Raw genomic sequence first — 17,060 nt, 5'->3', positions numbered from 1 at the left:
TAAAAATAGGAAGAGAAAAGATTATGGAGGTAAAAGAATTTTGTTAATTGGGAAGTAGAATTACTAAAGATGGACAAAGTAGGAGCAATGTAAAATACTGAATAGCACAGGCAAAACAAGCCTTCATTCAGAAATATAATTTGTTTACATCAAAAATTAATTTAAACGTCATGAAAACATTTTTGAAAGTATATGTTTGGAGCATAGCTTTATATGTAAATGAAACTTGGACAATTGGAATACCTGAGAAGAAGAGATTAGAAGCTTTTGAAATGCGGTGCAATAAGAGAATGTTAAAAATCAGATGGATGGATAAAGTGACAAATGAAGAGCTGTTGCGGAAAATTGATGAAGAAAGAAGCATTTGGAAAAATATAGTTAAAAGAAGAGAGAAACTTACAGGCCACATTAAGGCATCCTGAAATAGTCACTTTAATATTAGAGGGAGAGGTAGAAGGGAAAAATTGTGCAGGCAGGCAATGTTTGGAATATGTAAAACAAATTGTTAGGGATGTACGATGTCGAAGGTATACCGAAATTAAACGACTGGCACCAGATAGGAATCTTGAAGAGCTGCATCGCATCAGTCAAATGACTGAAGACAAAAAAAATAATTAAGAAAGTGATAAAAATGTAAGTGATATTAATACCTTGAAGAAAATGTTGACATCTGGTTTTTCCCAAGGCCAGTCACCAGACACAAGTATGACATCAAAATAATTAGATAAATTTAAGACATTGATCTTCTGCCACTGTGCAGCCGGCGATCCATTAGTAATTAAAGCTAAATTATAATTACAGTCTCCTTTCAGTCGTTTCAGCATTTTAATTACCTTTTCATCTAGAGCCAAATATTTATATCGCATAGATATCCACGCCAAATATATTTCCTCTGTTAAACATAAGAAAATTTTTCATATGTTTTTTAATCAGTTATATTGATTAATGTAAATATATTATAAAGTAATATATTATTCTACTAACAGATATAAGTAAGAAGATAATGCATCAAATTAACATAACTGATTGGTGTGACAAACAGTAGACATTTTTAGAAAAGAAGCCGGAAAAAAATCATGCCAACTCAACAACCAATGTAAAAATAAATTCAAGCATTGGCAAGTAGTTAAAAAATAACATTAAAATGATTATAACTAATATTGCAATGAAGTAACAGCGGTCTATTTCATAAAAGGATAGTATTTACTGGTGTTAATGAGGTAAGTTACTACAATTATAAAGCTGTGATTCATATGCTTACTACAATAAAAAATAGCTTGCTACAGTAAATTTTGTTATTTTTACCTAATTCAGGGTAAATGTGAAATGTGTTTTGATGTAACATTTAGTTAATTTATTATTTACTTATTGATTTAATATTATTTGTTCACTGAATAAATGTACAATGTTTTCATCAAGCGATTCTAAAGAAGAGCATGTAATTTACAGAGACGGTAGAAAGTTTAGATTACAATCAACATTTTAGATTAACATGCCAACAGTTTCAAAATCTACTTGATGAAACTGGGTCGTACTTAAAGCATGAAACAAAAAGAAATAAAGCTACGGTGCCACCATGCATGCAACTGTAATTATGTTTACATTGGATGAGCAATGATACTCGGTTTCAAGCAACAAATAATGTGCACGGCATCTAAAGCATCTATTTATAGAGTCGATTAAGAAATTAAATTCTATCGAGCTTAAAGATTCAAATTTGAGCTAATTTCTACACAGACATTTACACAAAAGTAAAAATGCAGTATAATATTTAAAAATCATGATTAAAATCTATACAGATAATGTAATAATAATAATAATATACAGATGTTCTATATGTAAAAATATTATATTCTCAGAATAATGAATTAATATTGATATGTCTACTTTTCTAAAAGCTTCATGAGAAACAATAGAGTAGTTTTTCCAGTACGTATACTGAAGGTAACTATGAGGATTTTGCAGTTATACATATTCTTACAACTATTCCTTACTCTTTCAAGGAATTGTGCTTTTGGTGATCTATTATAAATAGATTATAGTTTACTTTGCAAAGAGCCCTCAAATTATTAATCCATACTTCCAAATAAAACACGATTAGCAATTCCACTGGTTTCTGATGTGCTGGTAATTTTATTCCTCTTACTGGCATATAACAGTAGTTTTATTAAGGCATGTGCCAGAGTGGTAGAAATGATTACTAGTATTTTTTGTTTTTTCCATGTAGAAGGTAAAACAGTTCAAGGCCCATCATATCCTTCAATTATTCCTTAGATAAGTTTATATTTCCTCGATATTGTTTCTACTGTTTCAGCTATCGTTCTGCTATTGAATTTTAATTAGTAAAATGTGATTTCCAAGCAATCCAGGAATGTAAAAAGCAACAAGTACGCACTTGCTGAAAAAAAAAAATAAAGTCCTGAATAAGCAAAACTGCATAAGATATCGAAAGGCTTCCATATCACACAAATCACCCGACATTAATAATTTCCAATTAGCCCTGAATTGAAATAATGCTGAAACTTACCAAAATAAACGACGCAGCATGCTGAGTTCAGGCATAATTTTTCTTCATGACAATGCTTGTTCGCATATTACATTATGTACTCGATGCCAAATCGACAATTTCAAATCAGAGTTGTTGAATCATTCTCCATACAGCCTTGAATTGGCTTCCAGTGATTATCACCTTTTCTTGAAAATGAACAAATGGTTAGCAACAGCATTTTGAAAATGACGAGGAATTGAAAACGGTTTACTACCTGGCTTAATTCACAGGCGGCAGAGTTTTATGACAAAGGTATTTAAAAACTTGTTTACAGATGTGACAAGTGCCTTAATTTGGACAGCAATTATATAGAAAAGTAGCCAAAATATGTAGTAAGATGAATATAATAAATTGACTTTTTATCAATTGGTGTTATTTTAATAATGAATCGGAAGTTACTTTCCAAATAGCCCTCATACGTCTAATCATTGTTAACAATTTAGACTACACAACACTCAGTACCTCAAAATGCTTTGCTTAACTTCAACCACTTATATTCTATATGGTAAATAACTTTCAAAGCATTTTATAAATGTTTCCAGGATGCCAAATTCTTTTAATTAGCAAGAATCAGATTGTAACAATCAAGAGGCTGCTAAATTCTAGAATGATTTTGTCGGGCTATGATACATTCATAATTTGGTTTACAATTACAATTGTTTATTTTCCATTAATAAATTGTAATATTTATTACTATTAGAGGTAGTTTTGTTTAAACAGGTCAAACAGTCTAAACAATAGTTAGATTAGAGATCACAGATAATAGTGAAAATAGTATAATAGCTCATGACTTCATCTTTGCTTCCCTGTTTCTGCCTTTAATATAATATGGATGTGATCTTTAGTTTGGAGGACGATGGCTCCTTGCTCCAGTGACATATTCATGATTTGAAAAGAGAGAAATTTCACCACAATTTCATATTAATTAAAGGATCTTAGTCCACGATATTATCTATACTAGTACAACATTTTAATTCATGGATATATACTTTTTGATCTTATCTAACATTACAGATGTAGCATATATAAAGGTTTCTGGGTCTGTAATTCTGTAATTCGTTGAGTACAGCAGCATCATTATAGTACATCATACATGGTCTAATCAAGTCAACATTCAGTATATGACTTTTCAGTATAATAGTAGTGAAAGAACATATACATTAGAACGAATAAAATATTTAAAAAAAAAATAAAATTGTAGCAAAGTCAAGATGAGATGACTATGATTAACATTTCTATGTATAATAATAGGTACAAAAAATATTTATGAAAAAATCTGATGTGGACAACACATGACTTTCTTGTACGGCTATTAAATTGCATTTACACATTTTTTTAAAATGAAAAGACATGAAATTTTATTTCATTAAATACTTCTGATATTTTTTCTTTTTTTTTGTTATTGAATTATTATTCATCATAATTTTTTTTTAATGAGAGGTTAATAATTTTTTAAATTTATATATACATATATATATTAAAAAAAAAGTTAAAAAGCAGATGAAGTCTGATTCAAACCGATGTGCCTTCCCCTAAGATCCAAATATTTCATTAATTAAAGTTTTATTTGGTCATAACTCTGGGACCAGTGAAAATAAGTATCACTTATATATCATTGAAAAGCTCTCAATGAGGGCTTAATACTGCAGTTAAAAAAAATCCAAAATCCAATTTTTGGGGAATTTTTGGCTTTTTGGACACTTTTGGTTTAGTCGAGTTCAAACAAAAGGGGAGGGTGCACAACTAGATGTTACAATAGTCCTAAATACAAAATTTCAACATTCTACGGCTAATCATTTTTGAGTTATGCGAGATAGGTATGTACAAACAACCATACATACGTACAGACGTCATACTGAAACTACTCAAAATGGAATCAGGGATGGTTAAAAGCAATATTTCCGTTGAAATCTGGAAACTGAAATTTTTCACGATCAGAATACTTCCTTTACTTTATACAAGGAAGTAAAAATCAGAACATTTTTTAACTAAAAATAATTGTAAAAATGTGCATAAGGTAAAATTATTATTATATTACAGTGAAGTTAACAAATTATAAACATATACGAAAAGGAAATATACAACATGCCATATAAGCCAAACAAAATCATATTAGAATGATTGAATAATAAAAAAAAAATATAAATTAATCTAATGTAAAAGCAAAACAAAATAAAATGTGATGACTTTGATAACATACATTCATTTGTAAAGTGAATCGACCATTAAACGTTTCTCTGAACACATCAGAGGCTAAAACAAAAATAAAAAATTCAACATTATGTAAGACAGAAAGTCTCATTTTTTGCAAGTACGAAATAACAAATGTAGAAAATAATTTAGTTGTAATCAAGTTAAGAATCACAAAACAATAATGACAAAAAGAATAAAGTAGTAACAAACTAGAACAATTAAAAAATTAAACATTAGTCAAAGGTGTTCAACATCTTCTGAACATGACAAGTTATATAACGTACAATATTAAGAGAAAGTGCAAACCATTATGTTAGTTGTACTAATTTTACATTTATTTATTTATTTACTCTCCTTTAGTATCTTCTTAACACTGCACTAATCTGAAGTTTTTACTCAACATCTACATAAACAAAAGTTTGCATGCGCAAATGAGTTCTGTAAAGTACTACGATAATTAAGTTAAATTCTATATTAAAAAAATAAAGAGAATAACAATTTCATTGCATTGTTATTAATTATATATACTATTGGTGAAAGTATACAAAAAGGGTAAAGGAACAAGTGCAAGTTTTAAAGCTACAGAAAAAGACTTCAAACGAATCAAAGGGAGTAACATTTTTTAATGGAAATATTAAGAATCATTAAATAATGATTCTTGAAATAATTCTAATGATTCTTTAAATAATGAGTAGAGTGGAAAAACTGAATAATTAAATAATTATACTAAATCACAAAGCGACTATCTAAATAAAGGATGCTGAAACTTAGCGGTTTCACCTAAGAAGAGGAATAAGAAAAAGGTGCTACCTATTATCACCAATCTTCTCAATTTTTATCAACTATCTAATTATATAATTAACTAACAAATAATTACCTTATATAATTATATTATTAACTAACATATGAATAAATTATTATCGTACTGTATCTTCAAGAAATGATAAAAAAATTCTCTACAAGAGAACGTAGAAATCAGTATGGAGGAAGCAGAATAAATTGTATAAGGTTCACAGATAAAATGGTTTATTTAGGAAAGAATAATTTGAAAATTAAATTACATTAACGCAATATACAGAATGAAAATGAACCTCAGGAAAACTAATGTAATGAAGATAATAATTAATAAGGCACAAAAGGTAACGTGTGCACAAAATAAGAAAACAATCTAGGTACTGAACGTGTAAAACAGTACAGATACCTAGGTACCACATTAACAGAAGACTGCAAATAAAAGCATAACAATAACGGTTAAAAAAGAAGAATTTAACAAAAAGAAACAGATATTATGTAGTAAAATGGAATTACGAGTTATGTAATTCCATACGTATGGGATTACAACGTTACTATCCTCCACCAAAAAGTATGTAAGCTATGAATTAATTTATTTCACAGCCGGTGCTTAGCTTTTTGAATAATAGACGAATCAATCGAATGACCATTCATGTAACATATTTTGATACAATGCTACACAGAGTTGTAAAAACTAAATGGGCTTTTCTTTTATATGTACATCGTATTCTAATTAGAATACTGACGTTGTAACAAGCAACAACAAATTAGAGATACAAAAAGCAGGATGGACAGTGCAGAACATGTTCTGTTACATCAGAATATTATTGATAACAACGTGATTAGATAAGTAAATTTATATGGGTACAAGAGCATACACAACACTTATTTAAGTTATATCAGAAGGGTTTGATAGGCACTAATAATGATAAGGATAATTATTTTCTTTTGTTACCTCTAATGTGTATTTCAAACGAATATATTTGCTGCAGAATGCTAATGTAAGCCAGAATTCTATAATATATTATAATTGAAAATTAAAATATAAAACAGCTTATAAAAAGGTATAGTTTTAACTCACTGGGATGTAATTTGAAATATCCTGGATGATTCCATACTCTAAACCATCAGGGTATAACCCAATACCTCAGACTGTTTGAGATTATCAAAATAACATATAAACCACCAAGAAAGGGTAATGCCTTTTGTACCCAGTATTTCCCATTCATTTAGTCACTCATTTTTGCCATTTACATTTAAAGAATGTGCCAAAATCAATGGTTCCTCTCAACTGGGCAATGGATATCTTTGGTAATTTGGTAAAGTGCAATAACTGTTTTGTCCTAACTAAAATCATGTTGATGTTCAGTCATTAATTTATTACTCAAAAGAAAACACAATAATTGTTTATCCTTCCTTTCTCATATCTCTGAAAAAAATTCAAATAGGAATGGATCTTAAGTCTTTACTTTACTATTTTTTCTAATTTTATAAAGGGGTATATTCTAACTAAAAAACTAAACACAGAGAAATACTATAAATAACAAAAAAGAGAGAATGTGATGTATTAATATTTTATAAGTTTTACAAATTCCATTTATTTCAGGAGTAAATCCTCCCCTTAGTGCAGTCATGTAGACAGATCTGGTGAATCTACTTTGAAACCAAAATCGGAAAACAGACAAAAATTAGTCTTTTATTTCATTCAATACTTCTTCATTCACAAGAAAGATATCTGATACACTACTCCCACAACTGAAAAATAAATTGCAGTAGCACAATCTACATGACTGTCCAATCAGGAAGGAATCTGCTATTAGGTGCTCCGATAATCTCAGTTAAATTTTGCCAGAATTTTTTGGCTTTCTCAAAAAGTTCTATCATTTGTTCATAATATTCCTCTTTAGCAGACACAATTTAGTTTGCCCATTATTTTTCTGTATTCACAAAAGAAATTAGTCTCGGTTGATTTATTTGGGTCTTTACAAGTTTATGAAATTTTATTAACTGTACTGGCTTTTTCAATCCTGTTAAAATCCAGTTTCAATTTTTAAGCTCTACCAAATAAAGACATTAAGTTTGATCATTTTTTTTTTCAGAGTAAATAATTTTTGTGAAAATGAGTGTTTTTGCATTAACATTAAGGACTATTAGCAGTTACTAATCCAATTTTCTGTGTAAGGAAAATCTCTGAAAAATTGACCTTATTGAACAGGAATGATAAAGGTTTTTCTTAAAATTTACCATTCGACATTTAATAGTAAATAAAAACTTCTATTGCATAATGTTTAGTTAGTCCATTAATTTTAATCATAGCTCTAATTTTACTTAAGCCATTTACATTAATAATATACCCTAACCTAACTTGAGTAGATCATCTTTTTTCACTACATCCAACTCTATTCTTGATCCTTTTCCCTCATTATTGGTGCTGTGAGTGCAGATTTAATCCTGTTAAGTTCTCTGAGCTAAATATCCTTGGTAGGAACTGAGAGACAAATCCCTGTGGGCCAAATCAGAAATTCTTGTTTCATTTCTACTAGCTGCACAAAAAGCCTAATTACTGAAATACCATCAGGTAAAGCCAGACCTCCTAACCTTCCGCCTCTCCAATAATCCAATACATCAATTGATACAATCAATGGAAAATTTAGTATTGCTTGTACTTTGTATTGCTTGATTTTTATTATTACACGGGTTTATTTATCGGCTAATAAAACCTGCCTAATACATGACTACGCTACAATATTTTCCATTTACAAAAGAATACTTTCAGACAAAATATTAGTTAATAAATTCCTACCGATATTCCAATCAATTTAATTATTACCTTTCCCAATCCTTCACAAACACATCAAGATCACTTGATAGCCTATGATAAACTGCCAGATACAAACATTTTAATTGCAGAAAGTAAGATTTGTCTGTTAACTATGAGACTATGCTGTTAAATACTCAATTAGAGTGTGAAATAACACAAATGTTATTAATAATCACTAAAATTTCATCATCTGATAAACTATACACTATTTTACAACTAGTACATTTCAACAATAACCAAAAACAAATCATCAGTTCTAAATGCTTCAGTGTAAAAATTTCTATTCCTTGTCCATCAGGTACAGAGATTATAATTACAATTAAAAACTGAAAATGATTGAAGGATTGAAAGACATACCTCAATTGTAAAGTAAATTCTGTACAAATATCCTACAGAATGGTTCATTCATTAACAATATTGATAACAACAGAAAAAATAAAATATTGTAATACATGAACATAATAATATTAATAATGAATCACCGCAAGCAATGTAAATTAAATATAATTTACAACATTAATAATTTAATTTTACATTTATGTGCATAAATTATAAAAATTGAAATATACCTTGTATCATAATAAACTCTGTGCCAATGTTTAACATAACTAAAAAATATTAATAAATTTCAGAAATTAAGTCCTTAGTTTCAATGTGCAGACAGATTATTTATGAGAGTGAAATAACTTTAGTGTATTTTACTTCATTGAAATTTTTGTGAAAATTATTACATATGTGAAGAAAGAAAAACTTATTTTACTGAAAACATTAGACTTGAGAGTCGCTGTTTACAGGAAATGTTCAAGCTAATGGGAAATAAATTTTTTAACCTTAATCAGCAAACAGGGAGAGGGAGGAAATTATGTTGATATTTAGATAAAAAAGAAGTTCTACTAATGACACTTTTAATGTAATGTAAGTGTATGGATGGTACAGTCAAAATTTCAAACAGCCAAAATAGCACCACTATAAACATGTTTCCGTCATAAATGTTAAGTTGTGGTAATTATTCCTTAACAGTCTATTTATTAATTGGATACTGAATCACAGTTCTTGGGATTTTTCTGATTGATAACATATACATGTATGTATCTATGTTTGCAGGCGCGCATGCGTATGTGTGTGTGTAATGGATGCATAACTCATACTATAAGATACATTCTGAGTCGTTCAAATTTATTTTTTTTAGCAGTAAACTTCAAATTGTGTTTTTTCCTACGCTTGCAGTGTAGTTAGCCAAAAAAGTTATTGGTACATATTTATTGTAAAAGTTCTAACTTCATTTTAATACATAAGAGGCCTGTCAAAATATCTGTATGACATTTGGAGAAGTATAGTAAAGGAATAAACTGTTTGAAATTGGTTCCAAAAGTTTGCTTCAGGCGATGAGAGACTTGAGGATACACTCGACCTGGAAGACCGCTTCTCTGAAATGATGAGGATAAGCAACAATGACAAATCTGAAATCGATTACAAGGCACTTGCTAATATATTTAATGTTAACAAAGAAACCGTATTGCATCTTTATTAGCTAGGAAAGAGATGAATGTTAAGTGAACAGGGTGGGAGATAATTTGACACCTGAGAACAGGTGCAACAGATCACAATTACATTTCTCATCTCACTCGGTCAAAAAAAAATTAAATTTCAGCATGTGATAAAACTGGATCATGTAATCGAGCCACAACAAGTCTCATCATAGGTTATCTCCAAATGACTACCGTAAATACTTAGGGTCCAATTGATACAAAGAAAAATCTTTCTTTGTATACGGGAGATTTCCACGGAGTCACTCATTACAAATCTACAGAAGAGGGAAAAATGCTAACATCTACTGTAATTGGTTGGAAAGGGTTCAGAAAAAATTTAAAAAAAAAACAGCCGAGGTCTGTAAATAAAGTAATGAGACTGGTTTTCTTTGGCAACCAAAGTGGCAACACTGTAAAGTTCTAGTAAAGATATGGTTATATGAACGGCTGATTTATATTAGGTATTAATATTTTTAGTCTATTGTAGCCAGGTGAGGTGTAAACAAACTTTTCGTGAAACAAGTTTTTGTTGTGCGTTAAAACAATGAGCGATACTAATTATGAGCAACATTCTGCAATCAAGTTTTGTGTTAAACTCTGTGAGAATGCTACTGAAACTTTTTCAAAACTGAAAAGGGCGTATGGAGATGAGCTCTGTTATGAGCCCAAGTTTTTAGGTGGTTTAAAGCATTTTCAAATGGCCAGCAGTCAGTTGCAGACTATCCATGCTCTGGAAGACCATTAACGTCAAAAAGTGATGCTAATTTTGAGCAAATCAGAGACTTGATACAGTACGACCGGCGATTAACTGATTACAGAATAACTGAATTTGAACCGTACCACAGACCATCAAATTTTGACAAATGAATTGGACATGAAAAAAGTTTGTGCAAAATTGGTCCCAAAAAACTGCTGAGCAGAAAAACAACAGGGTGGAAGGGTGCCGCAACTAGGGTGAATTGAAACTGATCCTGATTTTCTAAAAAATTTTATTACCGGTGATGAATTTTGGATATTTGAGTTCGACCCAGAAACAAAATGCCAGAGCAAGAAGTAGCACACTTCAAACTCATCACATCCCAAAAAAGCAAAAATGAGGTAATCAAAAATCAAAACCACACTAATTTGTTTCTTCGATAGTAATGACGTTATCCATAAGGAGTTTTTGCCTACAGGACAGACTGTATATCAATATGTTTACTGAGAACAAGAGTTGTCCGCGTGAGACCAGCCATCAAAGTCAACTGGATGCTGCATCATTACAATGCACCTTGTCAGACTGCACTCTCAATTAATGAATTTTTGGCAAAGAAAAAACATTTCTGTAGTTTCTCAACCACCTTATTCACCCGAATTGAGTTCCTGCGACTTTTTTCTGTTCCCGACTTATAAAAAACCACCATTTTAGAACAGTAGAAAACATGAAAAAATGTAACTGACCATCTGAAGGATATTCTGGTTTCTGAGTTCCAACACTGCTATGAAGAGTGGGAAAACCATTTGAAGCGTCGGGTGGCTTCCCAAGGGAACTATTTTGAAGGTGATAAGAGTCCATGTATAATTGGAATGTAAATAAAAAAGTTTTTCCTAATCGGTCTCATTACTTTTCAGACCTCGTATAAGCAGGATGAAAGTTTTGTTTCTTCAGGATAATACCCGAATCATCATGCGGCAAAGAGAACTCATAGCAAGATATTACAGGAGACGATTATTCCCACTTTTCACCAGACTTTGCCAGACTTTTCACCAATAAATTTCCAATTTTTCCTGAGTCGGATAACCATATCAGGAACAAGTAGTTTCAAGAATGAAAGTAAACTGAAAAAACCTACCAAGATTTATCTGTGACAAAAATATGATTTTAATAAAAAACAACATTTATAGATTATTAAATCGTCATGAGAAAGTTATCAAAAGTGAAGGTCCATATTTTAATGAATAAACTTATTTTTAAACAAGAATATGTTTCTTTAATTTTTCACATTAAAAAAAAAAAAATTGCTGAATGGCTAGTATTTACAATCACTCTTGGAACAAAACTGAAACAGACTGTTTTTTTGCGAACTCTACTTCATTTTTTTTTTTTTATTATAAAACACTAGTTATTTTATTAACTTATAAGTTTATTTTTTATCATGAAAGATTATTTTTCTGAGCGAGGCAAAGTTTTATTAGATAAAATAAAAGAATAGCTTAATAATAAAAAGGTTAAGTTGACCCACAATCCCTCATTGTTACTAGTGTTAGATAAAATTGACACCAAACCAACATCAGAATGTAACTAATTAATTCAGTGTAATATCATTAGAACGGCATAGCCGATAAAGTATTTAATTTTATAGAACCATAAAGAAAAAAAAATTACACTATTCTTAAGAGATACAGTCTGTTAGGCGGCAAAGGGAAGACAACTGATTAAAAATAGACTTATTAATGAAAAACAGGAAACAAATTGATGCGACTGTTTCACGATCTGAAAAATTATGAATACAACAAAAAATAATCGCTGAAGTCATTCGATGAAGCACAACAATGGATACTTCAGAAACAGAAAAGTAAAAGATAGGTTAAATAATATGAATTTCAATAGGGTGAAGGGTTTCTTTTTACACTAGTTCAAAATACATGAAAACGGAACAAACGAGGAGAGAGAAATGAATAATTTAATGTTAAAATTCAAAACAGTTGTAAAATTTGATACGATCTCTCAACAGGGGGATTACTTAAAAAACTACGGATAGCGGGAGATTCATCTCCCTTGCTGCTGTATAATTATTTTATCGGGCGGGTAATTATTCATTTAACAGCGGTTTTATTTATGGACGGAATTATTTGCTGCGTTACGGTCCTTAAGACCGGGAAGAAAGAGGTTTGAACGGGGCTGACTGGCCGCTTATGAGCTTCGTTCTTCAGGAGCGATTCTCCTTTAGTCCGTTCCCTTCCAAGTCCTTTCGGCGCTAGAGCCTTCCGGTTTCGCAGGAATGCGCTCGGGGCCATAACGTTTGGAGGATGCGATGCGATGCGCTCCCCTTTACGAACGGAGTCGCACGTGCTGGCGGTGACCTAATTGTAAGATTAAAAAACTAGAATTGCGTTCGTACACTTCATCGTGGTGCAATCTACAGTATCTAACCTTTTTACGATCAAAGCTAAAAATCATATAAAATTTATAATTAGAAACGGCTATTTCCTGTAGCTACTAGTTTTATTCTTATTCGAAAGATAAATTAATAATCCAGCATTTTTGTAAAAAAATTAATAGCTCAAGTGCTGAATAATATCTCCTATGAAGAGATACTTTTAACGTAACAGAAATCAACACGACACGACAGATCAAAAATATTTTTAATCGTACAGTAAACCTCAAACGTGCACGAAAGTCTTCGTTTCAACCGCACAGTCAAAATAACTAAATATCAAATATTTAAACCGATTACAACATTTTTAAAAAGTACCGCTACGAAAAGACAAAATACTGCTGAAATTATTAAATCGAATCCATTTATATAAAACAATATTTATGAAATACTTACCGGCTAAAAATTTATAATTTTCAGGTAATGCGTTTCTCCATAAAGACACGTGCCAATTATCCATTCTTATTTTTGGATTATCTGGACATTTACAAAAATTTTCTAGAAAAGTCTGGGAAACAGACTCAGAAGTAGTTGTAGGAAACGAATACTTCTCAGAAAGCAGTTCGGCGATCTGAAAATTATTTAGAAAGTAAAAAGTTATCGTTAATTTTAAATAATTTATCAAACAAAAGTAAACGATAACTAAAATTTCTAAACGATAGCAAAATAATTTAAAACCAAACGTTTTGTTTTTTCAAAGCGACAAAATTTTTGTAATTAAATCCTATTCAGAAAACCATAAGTAAAAAAAAAAGAATCGGACACGGCAACAAAAGTTGTAAAACATACCAGTATATATACAATACAACAAGAATAAGGCCTTAAATTCACTTGCTGTACATCATTTAAACTTATTTCATTTGAAGTGAAATACGTTCCTCCAATTCTTTAATAAAGTGGACAGTTACACAATTACACTGTGGTGGACACCACATTGCATCACATTATTTTGTGGTGTCCATATCGGCATTTTATATTAGTTTACATATTAATTCTGAGATGCAAGTGAAAAGTTATCGGATCCGTTACCATGCACACACATAAATTTAAATACATTGATTTATTAATAATTATTAACCTCTGTAAAAATTTTGAATTAAAATGAAAAGTACATAAAATTTTATTTCATTAATAACTTTTGATCTTTTTTCATAATTTTTAATTTTTTTTTTTTTTTTTGGTTATTGAATTATTATTTATTTATTGTAAAACAATTTTTACAATCAAAAGTTAATAATAATCAATATATTTAAACTAAAAAAAAAAATAGTTAAAAAAACATATGTATATGAAGTCGGATGGAACCGATATGCCTTCCAACCAATCATTCTAAGTTACGATCAACCGATGGTTATTTTATAAAATTTGAGGTGCAAGAATGGACCCGCCCCTCTGCTGAAGACTCTATCTCGGCATTTGATAGTTTCTAATCCAAATACACAAACATCACAAAGCGTTATGAATGTAACTCGTTTAAACAAATATAAATAAGAGAACTTGTTCTATTTTAAATCTTAACCTATTTAACTAAAAGTTGTTTCTTTCCACATACACAATTTTTTTTTTTTTTGTTAAACAGCAATAGTGAATTTGTAATTCTAATTCTGTTTGTAATAAATCAGTTTTATATATGTTATGTGCTGCTAGGACATCAGCCGGGCGGCCAGCTACCTGGACTACAGGCCAGTCACATTAAGAAAAGGATAATCCTTTTCTTAATTTTACTTTTATCCTATTCAATATTTCTAATAATGTAAAGTGAACTCTTGTAGTCATTGTGAATACATTAAGTAAATAGCCTATTATTATAGGACTATTGTGCTACTTTTAAAATAATTTTATTTTTTAATTGATTTTCTTGTCAGTGATTTTATTTTACAGCAAGTGTAGATTAAGTTTAATTTTAATTTTAATTTTAAAATTTTTCTTCCTTATTTTCCTCAATGGAAGGAAAAATAAGGCCTCCTCCACCCCGTTCTCCCACCACGGAACTGTCCGACGGTGGAGAGGAAAGCGGGTCTGGCGCTAGGAAGCGCCAGAAACGCCGGGACTCCGCGCCTCCTATGGAGGCGGAGCCCGTAGCGGGCTGCAGCAAGGCTGCAGCAGCTGCCAACTCGCAGGCTGATGATGGGGCCCCATCACAGCCTGCTACCGTCAGGCGGGAGAAAATCCCGCCGATAATGCTGGACTGCCCGAAAGAGTGGCCAGCATTGGCGAGGGACATAAAGTCGAGGATTGGGGGGCGCCTGGTGGCTAAAAGCACCGGGCTCTCGATAAGGCTGCAGCTGGGCAGCGAGGCGGATTACCGGGCGGTGCAGAGTTTTCTGCACTCGAAGGGAATCGCCTTTCACTCCTTTCAGCTCCCGAAGGACAGGGAGCTGAAGGTGGTTATACGGGGGATCCCCTATGGGGCTGCCCCGGAGGAAGTAAGGGAGGAACTGACCTCCCTTGGCTATGAGGTGGTTTCGGTTAAGAAGCTCCTCACAAGGGACGGTCGGGAAACCCCGACCTGCCTAGTGGCCCTTAAGAGGACCCCTTTGGCCCGGGCCATTTATGACCTTGGCAGTATTTTTTACTGCAAGGTCGCAGTGACTGCATTTGTGTCACGAGGGGGGCCACCCCAGTGCCACAGATGCCAGAAATTTGGACACTCGTCCAATTACTGCCAGAGGGCCCAGCAATGCGTAAAGTGTGGTGGAAACCACGACACTTCTGCCTGCGTCAAGCCGCGTGAGGAACCAGCCTCATGCGTCAACTGTAAGGGGCCACATCCGGCCAATTACAGGGGCTGCCCCTATTATAAGGAGCAGACAAACAAAGTCAAGGGACTTAAAAAGCCCGCGACTTTGGACGGCCGCAGCTGGGCCCGTGTTGCCGGTGGGGGAAAAACAGTCCCCAAACCGGAGGTGCCGGCACCTGTGGCCAAAGCGGTCGTGAAAAAAGGGGAGGTACCCTCCCCAACACCCGCCAAGCCAAAACCGGCGGCAACCACCAAGAAGGTGGTGAAACAAAAGGCGGCGACAAAGCCGGCCCCGGCGAAGAAGGCCAAGCCTTCCTCGACGGGAAAGGCAAAGCCTGCTCCGGCTGGGAAGGCCAAGCAGGCTGTTAAAAACACTGTGGCCCCGCGCCCCACCAAAAGGGCGGCCGCGCCAAAAGGCACCCCCAGCGGCAATCCGAAACCGGCTACCCCGTTGGAGACCACTGGCATGGACTTCCTGTCGCAGATGACAGTGAAGGATATCCTGCCAGATATCATGATGGTTTTGCCACGCCTGCTCCAGGCAAAATCTCTCAAGGACTGTATTCGGTCCTTAATAGAGTGCCTCATGGCTGTACTGTCCAGGTATGGTTAGGCCCACCCTCAGACTCTTGCAGTGGAACGCCAACTCAGTAGTAGGCCGGACGGAGGAACTATGCCGTCTGGCCGAGGATCTACTGATAGACGTGATACTGTTGTCTGAGACGTGCTTGAACCCAAACAAGCAACTGACCCTTCGGAACTATTTTACATATAGGACGGATAGGCCAGTTCGACCCGGATCTCGCACCTCTGGTGGAACTGCGGTTTTAGTCCACAGACGCCACATGCATACGCGCGTTGTTCTTCATACAAACGTGATGGAGCAAACGTGTGTGCATGTGGAGCATCTGGGCACGGTGTATCGGCTGGTTTCGGCTTATAGCAAGCCGAACGACGCGGTAACCGGCGCAGATCTGGATGCCGTGCTGGAAAATTGGGATGGGCCCGTGATACTCATAGGCGACCTCAATGCCAAACACGTGTCATGGAACAGCATTCTGACAAATCCGAATGGCAGATTGCTGTACGAAAGGGCGAGAGCCCGCCGCTTGGTCGTCGTAGGCCCTGAGGTGCCCACGTTCGTGCATCGCTCAGGCAGATCTAGGCCTGACGTGCTGGATATCGCAGTCATGAAGGGGGGTACCCTCCCATTCATGATTGAAACGATAGAAGACCTCAGCTCGGACCATTCCCCTGTCCTGTTGGAACTAGGTCAGGCAGGGGGTGGCCGAGATCCCCC

General features: G+C 33.5%; 1 protein-coding gene across 5 annotated transcripts in view; it reads right to left on the bottom strand.

The window, feature by feature from the left end:
* LOC142325635 (N-acylneuraminate-9-phosphatase) overlaps positions 1-17,060 on the bottom strand; it is a 62,182-nt gene that overhangs the window by 4,323 nt on the left and 40,799 nt on the right. For 4 of the 5 annotated variants that reach the window (XM_075367639.1, XM_075367643.1, XM_075367642.1 and 1 more), the window contains 2 exons: positions 13,417-13,591; positions 651-892 (listed from right to left, as the gene is read on the bottom strand). In XM_075367639.1, the coding sequence (XP_075223754.1) occupies positions 651-892; positions 13,417-13,591 (417 nt within the window). Of the gene's footprint in view, positions 1-650; positions 893-4,748; positions 4,802-13,416; positions 13,592-17,060 lie in introns of all 5 variants that reach the window. The other variant, XM_075367641.1, reaches the window with a different exon arrangement.

Source organism: Lycorma delicatula, chromosome 5 (assembly GCF_047948215.1).
Source record: "Lycorma delicatula isolate Av1 chromosome 5, ASM4794821v1, whole genome shotgun sequence".
Taxonomy (NCBI): domain Eukaryota; kingdom Metazoa; phylum Arthropoda; class Insecta; order Hemiptera; family Fulgoridae; genus Lycorma; species Lycorma delicatula.
This window is presented reverse-complemented; position numbering and strand designations above follow the sequence as displayed.